The following is a 20,729-nucleotide window of genomic DNA, read 5'->3' as shown; positions in this document are numbered from 1 at the left end:
GAACAAAAATATGCTTTGAACACAGTATTTAAAATCATTCCTTGTGAAATGTGCCATATTCTGTAGGCAAACATTGGTCATAATTTCAAGACAGATAGTGTAGCCTTTATAACGTTGTATGTTGTTTTTAAAATGCTGATTTTAACAACTGCAGGCTATACAAATAAAAACTATTTGCAGCTAAATGAAAGGTTGGGGCACTGTTTACCAAAGCAATGACTGGCTGAGCCAGGATCAAATACTTTATACAACCCAGTTTAAAAACAGCAAGAGCTAGGAGTTAAATTGAATTCCAATGTGATGCAAAAAAAACACAAACCTTAAGCTCCACCCTTCATCTCTGCTGAAAATTATACTGTCATTTCATTGACCACATCCTGCCAGAGTTGCTTTCCCTTTCTCCACCAACTGTAAATTCCAGCAGAGAAACAATTCCAAGTATATTTTGATATTGTCTAATTCTCTGCTGCTGCTTCCCAGGACCTTGCAGCACAGTAAAATTAAAACCAGAGATTATAGAGAACAACATGCATGAAGTACTAAAATAAGACTATAAGATTGTAAGACATTGGAACAGAATGAAGCCACTTGGTCCAACAAGTCTGCTCCACCATTTCATCGTGGCAGATTTATTATCACTCTCAACCCCATTCTCCTGCCTTCTCCCTCTAACCTTTGACACCAACCTATCAACTTCTCCTTTAAATATACTCAATGACTTGGCCTCCACAGCCATCCGTGGCAATTAATTCCACAGATTCGCCACCTTCTGGCTAAAGAAATTCCTTCTCACTTCTGTTCAAAATGGACATCCTTCTATTCTGAGGCTGTGCCTTCTTGTCCTAGACTTGCCCACAGTAGGAAACATCCTCTCCACACCCACCCTAACCAGGCCTTTCAATATTCAACAGGTTTCAATGAGATTCCACCTCCCCCCCCCCCCATTCTTCTAAACTCCAGTGATTACAGGCCCAGGGCCATCAAAAAAAACCACTCTTGTGTTAACCTTTTAATTACCAGAATTATTCTTGTGAAGCTTCTCTGCAAGGTCTCAACGGTGGCACATATTTTCTTAAATAAGGGACCCAAAACCCCTCACAATATTCCAAGTGCAGTCTAGACAATGCCTTATAAAGCCTCAGCATCACATCCTTGCTCTTATTTTCTAGACCTCTCAAAATGAAAGCTAAGACTGCATTTGCCTTCCACACCGCCAACTCAACCTGCAAGATAACCTTTGTTACCCTGCATAAAGGCCTCCTAGTCCTTTTGCACCTCTGATTCTTTAATTTTCTCCCTCTTTAGAAAATAATTTACTCCTTTATTCCATCTCCTAAAGTGCATGACCATACACTGCCCTACACCATATTCCCTTTCCATTCCTTTGCCCATTCTCCCAGTCTTTCTCAGTATTTCTGCAGACTCCCTACTTCCTCAGCACTACCGGACCCTCCACCTATCCTTCTATCATCTGCAAACTTAGCCATTAAGCTACAATTCCATTATACAAACCACTGACATATAATGTGAAAAGAAGCGGTCCCTACACCAATCCCTGTCGAACACCACTTGTCACTGGCAGCCAACCAAAACAGGCCCCTTTATTCTGACTCTTCACCTCCTGACAATCAGTCAACCTTCTCTGCATGCTAGTATCTTTCCTGTAATACCAAAGGCTCTCATCTTGTTAAGCAGCTTCAAATGCAACAGCTTGTCAAAGGCTTCTTAAAATCTAAATAAACAACATCCACTGGCTCTCCTTTGTCTGTCTTGGGGGTTATCTCCTCAAAGAATTCCAACAGATTTGTTTGATTTGGCAAGATTTCCACTTAAGGAAACCATACTGATTTTGGCCTATTTTATCATGTGCCTCCAAGTACCCTGAAACTTGATCCTTAATAATGAACTCCAACACCTTCCCAACTTCTGAAGTCAGGCTAACTGATCTACAATTTCCTTTCATCTGCCTTCTTAAAGAGTGAAGTACACACTTGCGATTTTCCAGTCCTCCAAAACCATTCCAGAATCCAGTGATGCTTGAAAGATCATTACTAACGCATCTACAGTCTCTTCAGCTATCTCTTTTAGAAGTCTAGGATGTAATCCATCTGATCTAGCTGACTTTTCTACCTTCAGACCTTTCAGTTTTCCAAGCACCTTCTCCTCTGTAATAGCAACTAAGCTCAGCTCTGACCCAACACTCACATTTATGGCATACTGCGTCTTCCACAGTGAAGACTGAAGTTCGTCCATCATCTGTTTTTCCCCCATTACTGCCTCTCCAGCGTCATTTTCCAGTGGGCCAATATCCACTCCCGCCTCTCCTTTACACTTTATATCTCTGAAAGAACTTTTGATATCGTTGTTTGTATTATTGGCTAGTTTACCTTCATATTTCTTTTCTCTATTTATTTCTTTTTAGTTCCCTTCTGTTGGTTTTTAAAGAATTCCCAATTTGCTAACTTTCCACTATTTTTGTTTGCTATATTATATACCCTTTCATTTCCTTTTATGGTGTCTCTGACTTCCCTAGTTAGTCACAGTTGCCTCATTCTCCCTTTAGAATGCTTTTTCATCTTTGGGATGTTTTTATCCTGTGCTTTCCAAATTGCCCCCAGAAACTCCAGCCATTGCTGTTCTGCCATCATACCTGCTAGTGTCCCCTTCCAATCAACTTTGGCCAGCTCCTTTCTCATGCTTATGTAACTCACTTTACTCCACTGTAACAATGATACATCTGACTTTAGCTTCTCCCTCTCAAACAGGGTGAATTCTATCATAATACTATCACTGCCTCCTAAGGGTTCTTTTATTTAAGCTCCCTAATCAAATCTGGTTCATTACTCAACACCCTGCCTGTCCCATAGTGGGTTCAATCCAAGGTGCTCTAAAAGGCCGTTTCATAGGCATTCTGCAAATTCCATTTCCTGGGATCCAGCACCAACCTGATTTTCCCAACCTACCTGCATATTGAAATTCCCCATGACTATTGTAGCATTGCAATTTTTATATCCCTTTTCTACCTCCTGTAGTAATTTGTGTTTCACATCCTGGCTGCTGTACCTGCAGTTTCTTAACTCTACCCACAACGATTCTGTAGCTTCCGAATCTACGTTATCTCATTTATGTATCACCAGAGCCAACTTTCCTATCCTTTCAGTACTATCTGTATCCTCCGATGTTATGCTCCCCCAATTATGATTTTATGTCAGCCATGACTCAGTGATGCCCACGTCATGCCTGCCAATCTTCAAGTGTGTTACAATATCGTTTACATTGTTCCATATACCGCACACATTCAAACAAAAACACTGTCAGTGCAGTATTCATCACTTTTTTCGATTTTGTCCCCATGTTACACTTCAAACTCATTGCACTAACTGCAACTTTGCCTGTCCTTTCTCATTGTCTCACTACACACTGCATATACCTAATGAGCCATCCTCAGCCCTATCACTCCGGTTCCCTCACCCTGCCAAATTAGTTTAAGCAATCCCCAACAGCTCTTGCAAACTTGCCAGCAAAGATATTGGTTGCCCTTGGGTTCAGGTGTAACCCGTCCTTTTTGCACAGATCATTCCTTCCCTAGAAGACACCCTAATGATCCATAAATATGAAACCCTGTCCCTTGCATTAATTCCTTAGCCACACATTCATTTGTCAACTCATCCTATTCTTACTCTCACTGGTGCGTATCACAGAAATTACTACCCTGGAGGTCCAGTTTTCTACTTAAGTCCTTATGTTCTCTCTTCAGGACCTCCTGGAGCCAGAATACAGGCAGTCAGGTAGAAAGATGCAAAGTAAAACCTCCAGGGTAGTAATGTCTATTTCTCACACATATTCATGTGTCTTGAGCACTTCGACACACATTACAAAAAAATGTGCTGGAGATAGCGCTTGTGTACAACATAATACAAGGTAGGCCTTACTATGCAACATTTGACATTTGAAATGGCAATAAAATATTAGACCAATTTGAATACGATTAATTGCATAAAGTCTCAGGCCCTAAGATACAGCAGCAGAATTCGGCCATTTGGCCCATTGAGTCTGCTCTACCATTCCATCAGGGCTCTACCATTCCATCAGGACTCATCCATTTCCCCCTCAGCCTTCTCTCCATAACCTTTGATATCACGACTAATCAAGAACGCATATTTAAGAACTCCACTTTAAATACTTTTAATGACTTGGCTCCAGAGCTGTCTATGGCAATGAATTCCATAGACTCACCACCCTCTGGCTAAATAACTTCTTCCTCATCTCAGCACTAAATGGATGTCCTTCTATCCTGATGCTATGCCCTCTGATCCTAGACTCACCCACTATAAGAAACATCCTCTCTACATCCACTCTATCTCAGCCTGTCAATATTCAATAGGTTTCAATGAGATCGCCTCTTATTCTTCTAAACCCCAATGAGCACTGGCCCACAGCCATCAAACACTCCTCATGCATTAACTGCATAATTCCGGGAATCATTCTCATTAATCTCCTTTGGACCTTCTCCAATGTAAGCATATGCAATCTTAAATATAAATAGCTAATCAAAGTTACAATACATTTCAAATATGAAATTCTAAGTATAACCACAAACCTCACTTATCTGGGAAAAGAATGTTACAAAAAGACTTACAGATATGGATAGTCATTCCCTATATAATATCCAGTGGCCACAATGCCCCGCAGGGAATTAGCTGCTGTAATAAAATCAACGTGCTCTGAAAAAGATAAAGACAGAAAATTTATGACAATGGGCCTATAAGGCCATCAAAATATTATTAAAAGATTGTGCTCAGAATTGCAACAATATCTCAGGATATTGCTGATATAACTTTACACATATTCATCCATGTAGATTCTGTATAAACACAAGAAAATCACTCTTTAATTAAGGTTTCGTATTGCCAGGTTTTTTTTTCTTTTACTGTAAATTTGGGTCAGGCAGTTAAACAATTTCAACGATCTGGCAAAGACTCCAGATTTAGTCATTGTGATGTAGCAATTATGCTGAGACTAGTAACCAAGAGACTGTGAATTTAGATGCAATTAGAATGTTCGATAAAAGTGGCTCTGTTGATCTCTGTCCAATGATGGAAAGATGCCCTCAGTTTCATCAGGTGTCCATGGGTCTCTTAATCAAAATTAAATGTTGGCTGTCAATACCGTCAGAATTCCCACCAGTAACAAGGGACAAGAAATTACTGTGGCTTTCCCAGATTCGTCCATGCCTGGAGTACTACAGTGTACTTCAATCATTTCATTTATCAGTGACCATTAACAGAATGGCCTGAAGCATCACAAGAGACAAGAACACATTCAATGATCAATAACAGGAGTTAAAAGAATCGGCCAAAGATGAGGAGGATATCCAATAAGTAAAGCAGAGTGGTTAACTGGTGGTCCTGCTATTAAACAGGAAAGGACATGTGCAAATGGAAAGAAAAAACTGCACATTAATCATGTACGATAGTGAAACACTCCAGTTCTGTCAGCTGTTTAAGTCTAGGAAAGACAATCTCTGGGCGCTCGCCCCTCAAACCCCGTTTGTGTGGATGCTGCGTGAGTTGTTACCTTGCTATAAATGAGTGCCACGAAATAACAGACAGTATACAATTAAAAGATTTAGTGTCATAATTCTTAATTTGACTAAAGGGTTAGTAAAGAAAGAACAAAAAAAGGGCCCATTTGAATGAAACAGTCTAACATGCACAAGTTGGAGCTCACCGTTTCCCCTTTGCCGACCCTCCTTCGATCTCACCCTGGGCTTCGTCGAATCACAGCCCCACTCATACAACCTCTTCATGCCAGCGTCTTCTCTCTTTATCCCCTTAGCAAAATCCCAAGCCTAACCTTAGTGTCCCTCAGCTGAGAAACCTCCTCTTAATCCGATGGCACACAATTCCCTACCTCTCATCTTCAACAGTAACCCAAACAAGCAGCTTGCAGAGAACAGCACAAAAATCAAATACAGAACAGCATAACATAAACAATATGAACCAGCGCATTACAATAGTAAGGTAGGATACAGTTTCAGTGTTTGGATTAGGGGTCTAAATGATCAATCTTGTGAAACAGGTACAAAGCAAATTTCATCAGCTGAGGCACTTAAATCAGAATCAGGTTTATTATCACCAGCATGTGACATGAAATTTGTTAAGCAGTTCAATGCAATACATAATATAGAAGAAAAAAATAATAATAATAATAAGTAAATCAATTACAGTATGAATATATTGAATAGATTTTAAAAATGTGCAAAAAACAGAAATACTGTATATTTTTTAAAATGAGGTAGTGTCCAAGGGTTAAATGCCCATTTAGGAATCGGATGGCACAGGGGAAGAAGCTGTCCCTGAATCGTTGAGTGTGTGCCTTCAAGCTTCTATACCACCTACCTGATGGCAACAGTGAGAAAAGGGCATGCCTTGGGTGCTGGAGGTCCTTAATAATGGATGCTGACTTTCTGAGACACCGCTCCCTAAAGATGTCCTGCGTACTTTGTAGGCTGGTGCCCAAGATGGAGCTGACTAGATTTACAACCTTCTGCCGCTTCTTTTGGTCCTGTGCAGTGGCCCCTCCATATCAGACAGTGATGCAGCCTGTCAGAATGCTCTCCATGGTACAACTATAGAAGTTTTTGAGTGTATTTATTAACATGCCAAATCTCTTCAAACTCCTAATGAAGTGTAGCTGCTGTCTTGCTTTCTTTATAACTGCATCGATATGTTGGGACCAGGTTCTCAGTTAGATCCTCAGAGATCTTGACACCCAAGAACTAGAAACTGCTCACTCTCTCCACTTCTGATCCTTCTATAAGGATTCATATGTGTTCCTTTGTCTTGCCTTTCATGAAGTCCACAATCAGCTCTCTTTTCTTACTGACGTTGAGTGCCAGGTTGTCGCTGTGACACCACTCCACTAGTTGGCATATCTCACTCCTGTATGTCCTCTCGTCACCACCTGAGATTCTACCAACAATGGTTGTATCATCAGCAAGTTTATAGATGGTATTTGAGCTATGCCTAGCCACACAGTCATGGGTATATAGAGAGTACAGCAATGGGCTAAGCACACACCTGAGGTGCACCGGTGTTGATCGTCAGTGAGGAGGAGATGTTATCACCAATCCGCACAGATTGTGGTCTTCCGATTAGGAAGTTGAGGATTCAATTGCAGAGGCAGGTACAGAGGCTCAGGATTGTGGGAATAATGGTATTAAATGCTGAGCTATAGTCGATGAACAGCATCCTGACAGAGGTGTTTGTGTTGTCTAGGTGGTCTAAAGCCACGTGGAGAGCCATTGAGATTGTGTCTGCCGTTGACCTGTTGTGACGATAGGCAAATTGCAGTGGGTCCAGATCCTTGCTGAGGCAGGAGTTCAGTCTAGTCATGACCAACCTCTCAAAGCATTTCATCACTGTCGATGTGAGTGCCACAGGGCGATAGTCATTAAGGCAGCTCACATTATTCTTCTTAGGCACTGGTATAATTGTTGCCTTTTTGAAGCAAGTGGGAACTTCTGTTTGTAGCAGTGAGAGGTTGAAAATGTCCTTGAATGCTCCAGCTAGTTGGTTGGCACAGTTTTCCAGAGCCTTACCAGGTACTCCATCGGGACCTTCCACCTTGCAAGGGTTCACTCTCTTTAAAGACAGCCTAACATCGGCCTCTGAGACAGAGATCACTGGGTCATTAAGATTCAAGTCATTATAACTTATATAAATCTAATAAAATTAATAAGGAGTATGAATTTACAAATTGGCATAAAATCCATCATGTTTACCAACACTCATTATGGAAGCAAAATTACCTTATTTAACTTGACCAACACAAATCCTTGCCTACATCTGCATAGTCTCACTGTGCTCAGAAATAACACTTAGTTCAGAGATATTTCAAGGGAAATAACAAATTCCAGCCGATCACCAAGGTCTAAAAACTGTGAATAAATAAATTTTTAAAAGAAACACAAGGTAATTTTGACAAAGACAAGCATTTCAAATTTTATAAGAAGTAGTGAGCCAAATGAATATTAGCAGAGATGGATGAAAAATAAAAATGGGATTTTGGTATGGAAAAGATTTCAGGCAGTAAAGGTTTTGGACAAGCAGAAGTTCATTTATTGTGGAGTTTTGCATAGCAATGGAAAATAAAAGCTGGAGTCCACAAGGGTATAACTAAGTGCTTCCGTAATAATGGATCATTCGTATATCTGACAGCAGAGGAGAAGAAATTAATCCTCAGTTGATGAGTTTATAACCTCAGGCTCCGGTACCTCATCCCTGATGGTAGCAATGAGAAAAGGACAAGTCTCGGAGGAGGGTCCTTAATGATAGATGCTGCCTCTTTAAGCTGTCCTCGCTGGTGGGGAGGGCCGTGTCCTTGAAACATCTGCAGTCACTTGTGATCCTGTGCATTGCAATCTCCATGTCAGGCTGTAACACAATTCTCCATCACCGGCATATCGAAGTTTGCCAGAGTCTCTGGTGATATAACAAATCTCCTCAGATTTCGAACCACTGGCATGCTTTCTTCATGATCGCAACAATGTGTTCAGCCCAGTACAGACCCAGTGAGATGTTGACATCCTGGAATTTACAACTGTTCGGTCTTTCCACCACTGGTCCCTCAATGAGGATTAGTCTGTGTTCTCCTAACTTCACCTCCATGAAGTGTACAATCAGCTTCTTGGTCTTGCTGATGTTTATGTGAGATTGTTGTTGCAACGCTGTGCAACCAGTGAAACTGTAGCCCTGTTGTGTTCTCTCTGTTCTTGTGCATGAATTACAGTAAGTTAGCATACAGATGCAGCAAATGGTTGGGCAGGCAAATAGCATATTGCTCCTTATAACAAAATGATAGGCATTTAGAAAAAGGGAAGAATTTTTATGATTGCACAGGAACCACGTGAGGTGAAGTTCTGATTTCCCTGTTTAGGAAACTATGTACTGGCATTGGAAGCAGTACAAGAGAGATTCAGGAGTTGAATTTCTGTTATGAGAGGGTTGTCATAACAAAAGTGGCTGAAGAAGTTAGAACTATATTCTATAGTTCTATATTCTGTCGGAAAAAGAGGACTGGTCTTATTGAAAAGTACAAAATTATGAGGGTCAACACATGATAAATGTTGAGATGTTTCCATTAGTAGGAGAATCACAAATAAGAGAACGCTGTTACATGAAAAGAGGACAGTCAGATAAAACTAATGTGCTTAGGCCTTTCTTGTCCAGGAGGATGATTAATAACAAGAATTTTCTATCCTGAAGGGTTGTGCTGGCTAGATCATTGTGGATAAAAACTGAAAATTCTGGAAACACTCAGCTGGTCAATAACTGTGGAGAAAGAAAGGCAAGTCTAGAAAAGAGCTCATGGGTTTTAAAGAGTCTTCAAAAAGTTATGTAATAGTTCACCACTAAAGAAGATACAGGAGTAAAAAGCACAGTAAAACGTATGCAGGTTGTAACTTGGGCAATGAGGAGGAAAGCATGAGAATCCATTCTGAAAGCTCACAAAGATGACAAGAAGCAGTAGTGGATGAGAAATCGAAAGAGAATGGGAAATACTGTCAAGATAGAGAGAGTCATTATTTCATAATGGGCATGGATTTTGACACTTTGAGAATCAAACAATGCACAAAGATTACATAACATCGGGTTCAAAAAACTAAGAAAGGGGTGGGATTTCTATTTGGGAATACAACATCACTGAACAAAATCAATGAAAATTAGCTGGCAGCACAGTATCTGTAATATAACTGGAGTGGATGATCTGAGGTAAAGTTGTTATCATTGAAATACATATTGAATATACTGCTAAACCTGAGACTTATCAAGGATTTAGGCCTTGCCATTTATGAAAGCTATCTGTTGATTCTGATTTCTATTAGCTTGCCTTTAGGAAATAAAGAAAAGCTCATTCCCTGTATCATGCTTGAATATGATGGTGATTATCTACTCAGTGAGTTCACTTAAAGATTTATGCTTACCTTTGTCCAGGTCTGGACTGAATAATCCTACAACAGAAACGTTCTGATACAGTTTGAGATCCCCACTTAGATAGGCTTCAATATCTTCTGTTGTTGTTAATTTGACAGGATTAGCTAGCCTGCTCCTAAAATAAAGAACAAATGGAAAGTGTCAAACAATGCCAAAAAAAATCACAGAATATGGTAAATTATTAATATTTGTAAAGGTGCCAGAATAACTGCAAACTATATAAACACTCAACAGTAAAATGGAATATGGTAGAGAGATACTTTTAGAGGAGTGATATCTTCTTAGGAACACAATGGTGCAACAGATTTGCCATATTTGCAGAATTTAAACAGAAAAGTGGTTATAAGTAAGATCTGAAGCCACTCATCAAATATAATGCTGAGCTACGGGTATATAAAAAGATAAAATAGAGATGACCAAACTATCTCTAAATATGGTCAGTTTTACAACATTCTGGAGAATGAATGAAGCGGAGAAGTTTAGAGAGGAAGTTCAGATTTGACAGCCCAAAATGTGGCCAACAAAGGCAGAGAGATCACTGACGAGGAGTTTCAAAAGGTCATCATGCTGCAACAAAAATATCAGGAAAGAATTAGTACAAGATTACAAAGCCAGGTCATGGTAGATTGAAAAATAAGGATGCAAACATTAAATAAAGGTCAACAAGCACAGAAACGATTAGTTTAATATTTTTGAGTTTAGAATAGGACGTATGCCACTCCCATTCAATTTCAATGGATTAAACATCCAGCCCAGGTAAACTGGAGACAAAGACTGGCAGGGTGAGAGGTTTCAGCTACAGTGCACGTGTATTCCCAGTGAGGAAGAAATGTAGTGAAATTAAAGACAAGCCTCCATGGAAAATAAGAGAGTACAAGATAGATGTCAGGTTGCTTTCACAAATGCAAACAAGAGGTCAAGTAAAAAAAATATTAGAAGCAAAGAGAGAGTATGATAAAATATTGGCAGCAAATAGAGCGCCTTGAAGAAGTATTCAGCTCCCAATGCTTTGTTCATGCAAATGAATATCACACTGGGGATTGTCATCGATTTAACTGAATTTTTTGTATTTGTGAATCACCTTGTTTTCACAGTAGAGCTAAAAAAAAAACAGGGAAAATTGTAAAGCATGAAAAATTTAAAATTCAAAAACTTAGATGTCAGCAGTTCAAAAGTATTCATCTCCATTTGCTCAGTATTTAGTTGAACCACCTCTCGTAGCTATTACAACCAGTAGTCTTTTTGGATACACCTTTATTAGCTGTGCACAACATGATGGAGCAAGATTTCTCCATTCCTCCTTGCAAAATTGCTCACGCTGTGTCAGGTTAGTTGGGGAGTGGCAGCGGACAGCAATCTTGAGGTCTTGCCAGAGATGTTCGATTGGGTTAAGGTCTGGACTCTGACTGGGCGACTCAAGAACATAAATTTTCTTCAAATGAAGCCATTCCATGGTTGCTCTGACAGTGTGCTTTGGGTCACTGTCCTGCTGAAAGACAAACTTCCTCCCTAGTTCATGATTTCTGGCAGAGGCTAGCAGGTTTATATCCAAGATCACTCTGTATTTAGCAGCATTCATCTTCCCATCAATCCTGACCAGATTTCCAGTCCCTTCTGCTGAAAAACATTCCCATAGCATGATGCTACTTTATAGTGTGGATGGTGTTACCTTGCTGATGTACAGCATAGTATTACATGCACTATTAAAAGAAAGCATATCCTGGTTGTAAAGACTTTTCAAAGTTTCACTTACTGAATACTGAAAAGATGTGGAAGAAGGTCTTGTGGTTGGATGAGATTAAAGTGGAACACTTTGGTATCAACACTAAGCAGTAGATGTGGTATAAATCTAATTTAGGTCTGGATTTATGTTTCAAAATTGTTGTGTCTTGATTTGTAAAACTGGGCAACAGCAATGAACAATAATTTAGTCTGAATCACATTTAACCTATAAAAGGAAACTTTCAAGCAACTCCAGATGTTTTTTTACTCAAATGCACAAAACAAAACTGCAATTTATCTACTGTGATTAGATCCCTGAAGGAATATTTTAATGTAATTATGTCAAGAAGATGGAATAATTTAACATTCTTACCAGTTGGATAACCTTAGCATACTCCCACCCTTCAGATTATCAGTGATCATCAGCACTCTCTTAACATCTGATATGTTGAAAAATAGGCCAGGGAGTGTCAGAATAAGTAGCGTGAAGGACCTTTTAACACCAAAACGTCAAAACAATGCTAATCACTATATTTCCCACCAAACCATCTAAAAAAATAAAAATCAGACATGACAAAGTTTCCCAGAAAAGTATTAGTACATCAGAGAAGTTCAGTAGATAAATGATTGTTTATAGAAGATCATGCCTCAAGGACATCCTCAAAAATGCTGCATCCATCACCAAAGACCCCCACGCCCTCTTATTGCTACCACTGAGGAGGAGGTACAGGAGCCTGAAGAGAGACACTCAAGTTTTTAGGAACAGCTTCTTCCCCTTTGCCATCAGATGTCTGAATGGTCAGTGAACCCAAGTACACGACCTCAATAATTTTTCTGTTTTGCTCTCATTTTGCACTACTGTTTTTCTCATATACATTCTTACTGTAATTTGTTTTAATTATTATGAATTGCACTGTACTGCTATCATAAAACAACATACTTAGCTTGATTCTGTTCCTGACTATTAGAGAATAGCATATCATTTTCAATTTTAGCACCGGACATGCAGGTATACATCTTTACGGACAAGCTGAATGATTATGTTTAATTTGACCAACAAGATATAAAGGAAAAATACCCCCTAATTTAGAGCTTGAAAGGAAACCACATTTTGATTATAAACCATACACAATAAAATACAAAAACTACCTCTTATGAGTCAGTAATTTCAGTATTGTTCGCTGCTTTCTAAGGAGAAAAATGTTTGCATTCCAAACTGTCACTTCATTCATTTTAAATACTTATGCATTTCTCAGACCACCGCACACAGATTTTTTTTCTATATCTTGTACAAGCCTGTATTTCTGGTATTATCTATTCATTTTAATTGATGGTATCAGAGCATGCACAATTAGGGACTTGCAAAAACAATGAATGCTTGGAATTCTTGGCTTTTCACTGAAGATCCCCATGGGTGCATCACCCAAATATCTTAACACTACAGAATATGCAGTTTAATAAACTGGAACGCTCTTAATGTCTGTTTACTTTTTCCTTTTAAACTCTGAAGAATCCTAAAGCTTAGGTTTGAAATCTTCCTATTTGGACATGGGAGGATTGGTATCCCTCTCTTGTGGCATGGGCAGCATGGAGAAGTAGGCGGCCATCTGCTTCTTCTTGTTGACAATGAAGAGTTGACACCTCCTTACTGTCTTGAGATGTGATTCTGTAACATTCGTCATTCACAGTTGCATACAGAATCTTCTGTAGCTTTGCTCTGTACTCTGCCTTCCTCCACTCATGGACTATGAAGCTAATGAGACTATTTTTGTTACTGACTTTGGTCAGGAAGCTCCTCCACTGCCTCACCATCTGTGTGCCTGTGACACCTTGCAACTCATGACCCGTCTCTTCACCCCGTAGAGATCTCTCACTATTCTTGACAGAGTTCTCCTTGTATGTGTCGAACACAACATCCATTCTGCTACTCTGACTGCCTTCCCTCAGAGCCATACCCAGGATTGTTGTGGCAACATCTCTGAAAGTAACTTGATCACCTTTCACTCTTTGGACCAAGTTCATTCCATCAACCACTGTAGCAGAGTTTCCTGGGAGTTGCTCTTCTACTGCTACAACTTTTCTGCAAGGTGGTGGCTAAAGTAGTTTTATTTGTCTTTCACACAGAAAACTACCACTGCTGCAATGCTACCACATATTTTCTAGCACTAGGGGTGTGTACCTTGCCAAAAATCACGAGAAGAATTGTTCCCCCCAGATGGTACCGGTGGCCCAAATTTGGGGTCCTGGTTCACGGACTAAACTTGCAGAGCAGTGGTTTGTGAATCTGTAACTGGGACTTTAACACCACAGGTGAAGAAGATGACTGCCTCTGGCAAATTATATCCTTTTCACAACTTCTGTAAACAAAGTTACTTCATTTTCCAAAGATGCCTCATTAACAGCACCACAGTTCTGGAAAGGACGCTCTAAACCTAGGTGTTGTCAACTATGCTTCTAACTAAAAGGATGCTGACATCCAGTTTGCCCAGGCCAGTGGCTTTATAATATTTCCCTTGAATTATAAGAGCATTGGAGATTTTGTTTGTGCGAAGGTTCATTGATAATCAGAGTATACAACTCTGAAGTTCTTCTCCAGATAACCATGAAACCAAGAATGGCAGCACGATCATCAACCCCCAAATCCCTCCTCCCCACACAAAAAATATTACAAAAAACAGAACAGGCACATTGACCCCCAAATTAACCTCCCCAACACACAAAAAAATTAGAAAGACTGGACAAACCAAATATAAAAAACTATAAGACTGAAACAAAATCTATAGTCCAAGTCCATATCCAAAACACAGAAAACCTGGGTAACATTGTCCAGGCATAACAGCTGGCCTCCCCTCAGTGATCAAAAGGCAGCCTCCCCACTCCGTAGCTGAGCAATTCCACCAGTAATCAAAGGCAGGTAGCTGGTGATCACCTTCCACATTTACCTTGATGATTCAATCTTATTCATTACTTTAATCAGTGAAAACAGAAGCTTTAATTGACAGAATGAACAAAGGAAGCTTTATTTGGCAAAATGGAGTCGAATACTGGCTCGTGCCCCGCAGTCTTCTCACCACGAAGTACACGGACGCCACCTCTGCCTCCAGGAATCGTCTGAATCTACAGAGTGCTGAAACTCCTAAATGATCTTTGAATTGCAAATCACAGGCTCCAGCAGTTCCAGGAACATATTCAAGATGAAAAACAAATGCGCAAGACGTAAAAGAAGTGAAATATATGGCTTCATGATCTATCCAGAAGATGTTGCCCAGAGGAGTGTCATACACAGGTGTCACCTTGAATAAGGATTCTGTTTTGCAGTTGAAAAACAGGTACTGGGTTATGTCCAAAATCATCATTTCGTGGCTGATGAAACAAAGGGTGGTTCCTTGTTCCCAAAACAATTTTGGCAGATGTATATCATTGCCACACAACTTATATGAGTATTTTTAACTTCAGCGTAGGAGAAGACCTGCTGGAAACCCACTGTGGACAAGTTACAGTATGTGATAACCATGGAGCTTTCATTCTCTGAAACCTGAGGCACTGAATCTCTCTGCTGCAGAGAGGGGAGACTGCCTTTTGATCACTGGTGAGTAAATAAAAATAGAACATGGAAGAGTACAGCACATGAACAAGCCCTCTGGCCCACAATGTTGTGTCAAACCAAATAAATTAGTAAGCAAAAGCCCACTAAATTAATCCCTCTTGCCTGCACAAGATTCAAGCTTATTTACCACGTGTGCACCAAAACTTTCAGTGAAGCGTGTTGTGTGTATTAACAACCAACACATCAGAGTGTGCGCTGGGGGCAGCATGCCAACGTCACCACACACTGCGGTGCCAACATAGCATGCCTACAATACTCAGCAGAACAGCACAAAACAGCAGCAGCAAAGTAAGCCCCTTTCCACACTCCCACCCACACATACACACAATCCTTTCATCAATGTCCATATTCTTCCATTTTATGCACATTCATCTTTCATTTATTTATTTAGAAATCCAGCACAGAGCAGCTGCTTCTGGCCCAACAAAGCCACACCGCCCAGAAACCAACCTACTTAACCCTAGCCGAATCTCAGGACAACTTAGTGACCGATTAGTGTACCTTTGGACTGTGGGAGTAAACCAGGGCACCCGGAAGAATACCATGCACACACGAGAAGGACTTGCACACTTTCTTACAGAGGATGCCAGAATTGAATTCCAAACCCTGTCGCCCTAAGCTGTAATAGCGTTGTGCTAAACGACACACTACTGCGGCGCCCTTCAATCCAAGAACTTCCTGAACACCCCCGTCAGATTTGCCTCCACCACCACTCCAGACAGCACATTCTGAACACCCACTCCTCGCTGTTAAAATAAAATATGCCTCATATGTCTCCTGACCTTAAATACATAGCCTCTAGTATTAGTCAATTCAACACTGAGAAAATACTGGCTATCTACTCTATCTATGACTCTCACATAAGACAAAGGAGGAGAATTAGGCCATCAATCATGGATGATTTATTTTCCCTATTAACACCATTCTATTGCCTTTTTCCCAAAACCTTGGATGCACTTACTAATCAAGAGTCTATCTGGGTATATTTAATATAAACAGTGAGTACTAGGTGATAATAATCATAAAAAAGAACAGAAATAGCTGGCTACATCAGCAAAATAGATGTGTTCCATTGCATAACGGATACTGAATTCACTGAGCAGTATTTTTAGCAAATGGAATGGCCAATGAGAAACAAGTACCAATTTTGCTCTGTGGTCTGGATTTAAAGGCTTTAAAGTTTGTTTATAAGTTTATCTGCTTCAACCAAACCAGCTAAAACGAGCTTTGATGATGTTGTGAAAGTAGTACAGGAGCATTTGGAACCCAAAACCAGTGCTGATTGCAGAACATTTCAGATTCCATCAGTGAAATCAACAGGAAGGTGAGTCCACTTCATCATACATGGCAACATTGCTGAGAAAGCTTCTGATGCGTGAAATCTGGCAGTTACCTGCAGAATGTGACTTGGAAAGGGTGCAAGCACTGGGCTTTTGAGTATAAAGAACCAGAATCTACGTGCATGTATTAAGGTTATTGCATGAACTTGAATTGAAAGTAAAACACTGCTTGTAAAAGTAGATGCAAATTCCAAAGCCCAGCTGGATGAGGGGAAGGCCAAAAAGAAAGCAATCAATGGAGATAGGAAAACTGAAAATTTGTTGGATAACGTTATGGATGTGAAAACTAAGAGCGGAAATTAGATCTTAAAGGGAATAACAGAAGGATTAATAAGAATACTCCAGAGAACTAAATTTACCTTCCCAAAATCAAGATGCACATCCTTAAAAGAAGAAAAAAGGAAGAGGTGGGTGAAATAAGTGCTATGGAAATGGAATAAATGAGACCTAATTTCTTGAGAAATCAGCAATTTCAAAGATACTCACAAGAAACCATAAGAAAAAGCGAGAAAAAAAAGACAAGAAATTGAAAAGGAGAGAAGCAAGGATCAAAGTAGATCCAGAGAGAAAAGGAAAAGAAAGATGTCCAGAGCTTTCAGAGAAAAAAAATTCCTGTAGTCTCAAGAGGCCCCAGAAGCTGAGATAGTTTCACAGACACAATTCTCACCAGTCAAGCAGTGACACCACCCCCCAACCCCTTGTCAGCAAAGACGTTATCCTTTAAAATAAAAAAGCTTCAACAGCAATTAAATCTTTAGGCCTGAAGAGGACAATTTAAATATTACCTATGCTGTCTGTTTAATAGTTGCAATATATAGTATGCAGTGTATATAGTTGAGATGCATTCTCTATTGAGTTGGAGTTTGCAGCAAAGTAGGGAGGGGTATTGTGTATTTAATATTTCAGTGGTATTTGAATAATATTGTCAATATATTGTTTGATTAAGCATTTTTGTTTAAGTATTTCATTCTGGGTTATATGTAAAAATATATGAATTGCATACATGATACGACCATGTGATATTGCACAGCTCGCTTAAGGTATAAACAATGTACACATGTTATCTCCCAGCTCCCTTGTTTTCCTTTCAATTAGCTTTTATGCTTTGGAGTTACAAAACATAACACTATCAACTTCCACTTTAAACACAGCCTTCTGTGGCAATGATTTCCACAGATTCAACATCTACCAGATCTCCTGTCAGTCTTTGCCATTCCAGAGAAAACGACCTCCCCAATTTGCACATACTTCTATTCCATGGAAGCATCCTGGTAAACCCCTTTTGCACCCTCTCCTCCACATCCTTCCCATAATAAGGCAACCAGAAATGAAGGTAATGCTCCAAATGCGGCTTTATAAATCTGCAACATGTCCTGACTCTTTAACTAAATTCTTTGAGTAATAAAGGTGAGTATGTCATGTGTATCAAACATGAGGAGTCAAGAGTAACGCACATAAAGTGCCGGAGGAACTCAGCAAGCCAGGCAGCATCTATGGAAAAGAGTAAACACTCATCGTTTCGGGCTGAGACCCTTCATCGGGATTGGAAAGTAAGGAGAGAGGTCAGGGTAAGAAGGTGGAGTGGAAGAAGTACAAGGTGGTAGGTGATAGGTGAAACTGGAAGAGGGGGAGGGGTGAAGTAAAGAGCTGGAAGGTTGATTGGTGAAATAGTTAATAGGCTGGAGAAGGGGAAATCTGATAACAGAGCACAGAAGACCATGAAAAAAAAAGGGGAATGTGAGGAACACCAGAGGGAGGTAATGGGCAGGTAAGAAGAGAAGACGTGAGAGAGAAACATGAATGGAGAATGGCGACGGGAAGGGGGGGGAGGGGGCAATTACCGAGACTTTAAGAAATCGATGTCAATGCCATCAGGCTGGAGGCTACCCAGACAGAATACAAAGTGTTGCTCCTCCAACTTGCATTTGGCCTCGTGGGCAGTAAAGTATGCCATGGACTAACATGTCAGAATGGGAATGGGAAATAGGATTGAACTGGGTGTCCACTGGGAAACACAGAAAATCTACACCACAATACAGGCCCTTCAGCCCACAAAGCTGTGCCAAACATGTCCTTACCTGAGAAATTACCTAGGCTTACCCATAGCCCTCTATTTTTCTGAGCTCCATATACCTGTCCAGGAGACTCTTAAAAGACCCTATCGTATCTACCTCCACCACCATCACTGGCAGTCCATTCCACGCACTCACCATTCTCTGTGTAAAAAACTTACCCCTGACATCTCCTCTGTACCTACTTCCAAGCACCTTAAAACTGTGCCCTCTTTTGTTAGCCATTTCAGCCCTGGGAAAAAGCCTCTGATTATCAATGCCTCTCATCATCTTATGCACTTATCTGTAATTGTGTTTTTGTGGTAGACAGACTGAAGGTGCTCAAGGAGGGAGATTGAACATCTCTCTCAATGTCAATAAGATCAAGGAACTGATAGTAGACTTCAGGAGATCAGTAATCATCAAAGGATCAGAAGTACAGAGCGTCAATAACTTTAAATTCCTCAGTGTCACTACCTCAGAGGACCTGTCCTGGACCCATCATATAAATATTATTGCGAAGAAAGCATGACAGCACCTCTGCTTCCTCAGGAGTCTGCAGAGACTCAACATGTCATTGAAAACCTAGGCAAACGTCTATAGATGTGTGGTGTAAAGTGTGCTGACTGGCTGTATTACAGCCTGGTATGGGAACACTAATGCCTTTGAGAGGAAAATCCTACAAAAGGTAGTGGATTCAGCCCAGTGCATTACAGTTAAAACCCTCCCAACCACTGAGCACATCTATACAAGACATTGCTATAGAAAAGTAGCATCCATCACAAAGATCCTCACCACAAAGCCCATGCTCTTTTCTCACTGCTGCCATTAGATAGAAGGTCCCTCAGGATTTGCACCATCCGGTTCAAGAGCAACAAGCTCTTGAACAAAAGGAGAGAACAACACCAATTTAAGGACTCTTCTATCTTGTTATTTCATGCTTGTTATTTATTGCTATTTATCATCTTAATTTATTTATTGCTGGAACATACTTGTCCTGAACTCTGCACAGATGGTCTTGAAATCCTCCACGTCAGATGTGGACTTGCCCAGAAACAGCTGTTTCCAATTAACTCTCCCTAGTCCCTGCCTAATACTCTCGTAATTAGGTCCAGGCTTATCCCTATCCATAGCAACTTTAAAACTTAAGGAGTTGTGATCACTGTTCCCTAACTATTCTCCCACTGAAAGGTTAGTCACCTGGCCCAACACTAGATCCAGTATAGCCCCTCTTCATGTTGGGACTGTCTATATGTTGATTTCAGAAACCCTCCTGGATGAAGCTAACAAATTTTGCCACATCTAAACTTCTTATACAAAGCAAGTGCCTGTCTATATTAAGGAAGTTGAAGTCACCCATGACATCAACCCAGCTATTTTCACATCTTTCTCTGATCTGCTCGGATATCTGTTCCTCAATGAGTTCTACCCATATAGATCCAAGTGGATGAGCCCTCTATTACTTCCCCTCTGATTGCAGCAGTTGTATGGTCTTTGATTAATAGTGCAACTCTACCCCTCCCACCACATTCACTTCCTTCTCTATCTTTTCTAAAACATCTAAACCCTGGAACATAAAGCACCCATTTCTTTTCCCTTTGCAAACAAGTCTCTTCTGTGGCCACAACATAATAATTCTATGTACTGATCCATGCTCTAAGTTCACCATCCCGACTCATAACACTCCTAGCATTAAAATACACACACTTCAACTCATCAGTCGCACTGTGTCTATTACCTTACCTTACTTCTGCCTTTTCTTTCCAGTTATTACATCTACCTTCCTCTCAATTGCTCCAATTTCTGACCTCATACTACGGTTCCCATCCCACTGCCAAACCCTGCTGAGTAACACTAATGAACCTCTGACCAAGATGCAGGTTGCCCTTCAATTAAGATGCAACCTATCCCTCTTGCACAGGTAACCACTGCCCCAGAATAGGGTTCAATGATCCAAGAATCTGAAATGTTGCTCCCTGTGCCAGTTCTTCAGCCACTCATTCATCTGTTC

General features: G+C 40.3%; 1 protein-coding gene across 5 annotated transcripts in view; it reads right to left on the bottom strand.

Annotated features, from left to right (window-relative positions):
- txndc16 (thioredoxin domain containing 16) overlaps positions 1 to 20,729 on the bottom strand; it is a 127,963-nt gene that overhangs the window by 29,184 nt on the left and 78,050 nt on the right. For all 5 annotated transcript variants that reach the window (XR_009509264.1, XR_009509257.1, XM_059957951.1 and 2 more), the window contains exons 16-17: positions 9,989 to 10,113; positions 4,640 to 4,724 (exon numbers count right to left, since the gene is read on the bottom strand). Coding sequence is in view for 3 of the 5 variants with exons in the window: in XM_059957951.1 (XP_059813934.1) it covers positions 4,640 to 4,724; positions 9,989 to 10,113 (210 nt within the window). In the remaining 2 variants the exon portion in view is untranslated. The remainder of the gene's footprint in view (positions 1 to 4,639; positions 4,725 to 9,988; positions 10,114 to 20,729) is intronic.

Source organism: Hypanus sabinus, chromosome 2 (genome assembly GCF_030144855.1).
Source record: "Hypanus sabinus isolate sHypSab1 chromosome 2, sHypSab1.hap1, whole genome shotgun sequence".
NCBI lineage: Eukaryota > Metazoa > Chordata > Chondrichthyes > Myliobatiformes > Dasyatidae > Hypanus > Hypanus sabinus.
The sequence above is the reverse complement of the archived record's forward strand: the minus strand, read 5'-3'. Positions and strand labels throughout refer to the sequence as shown.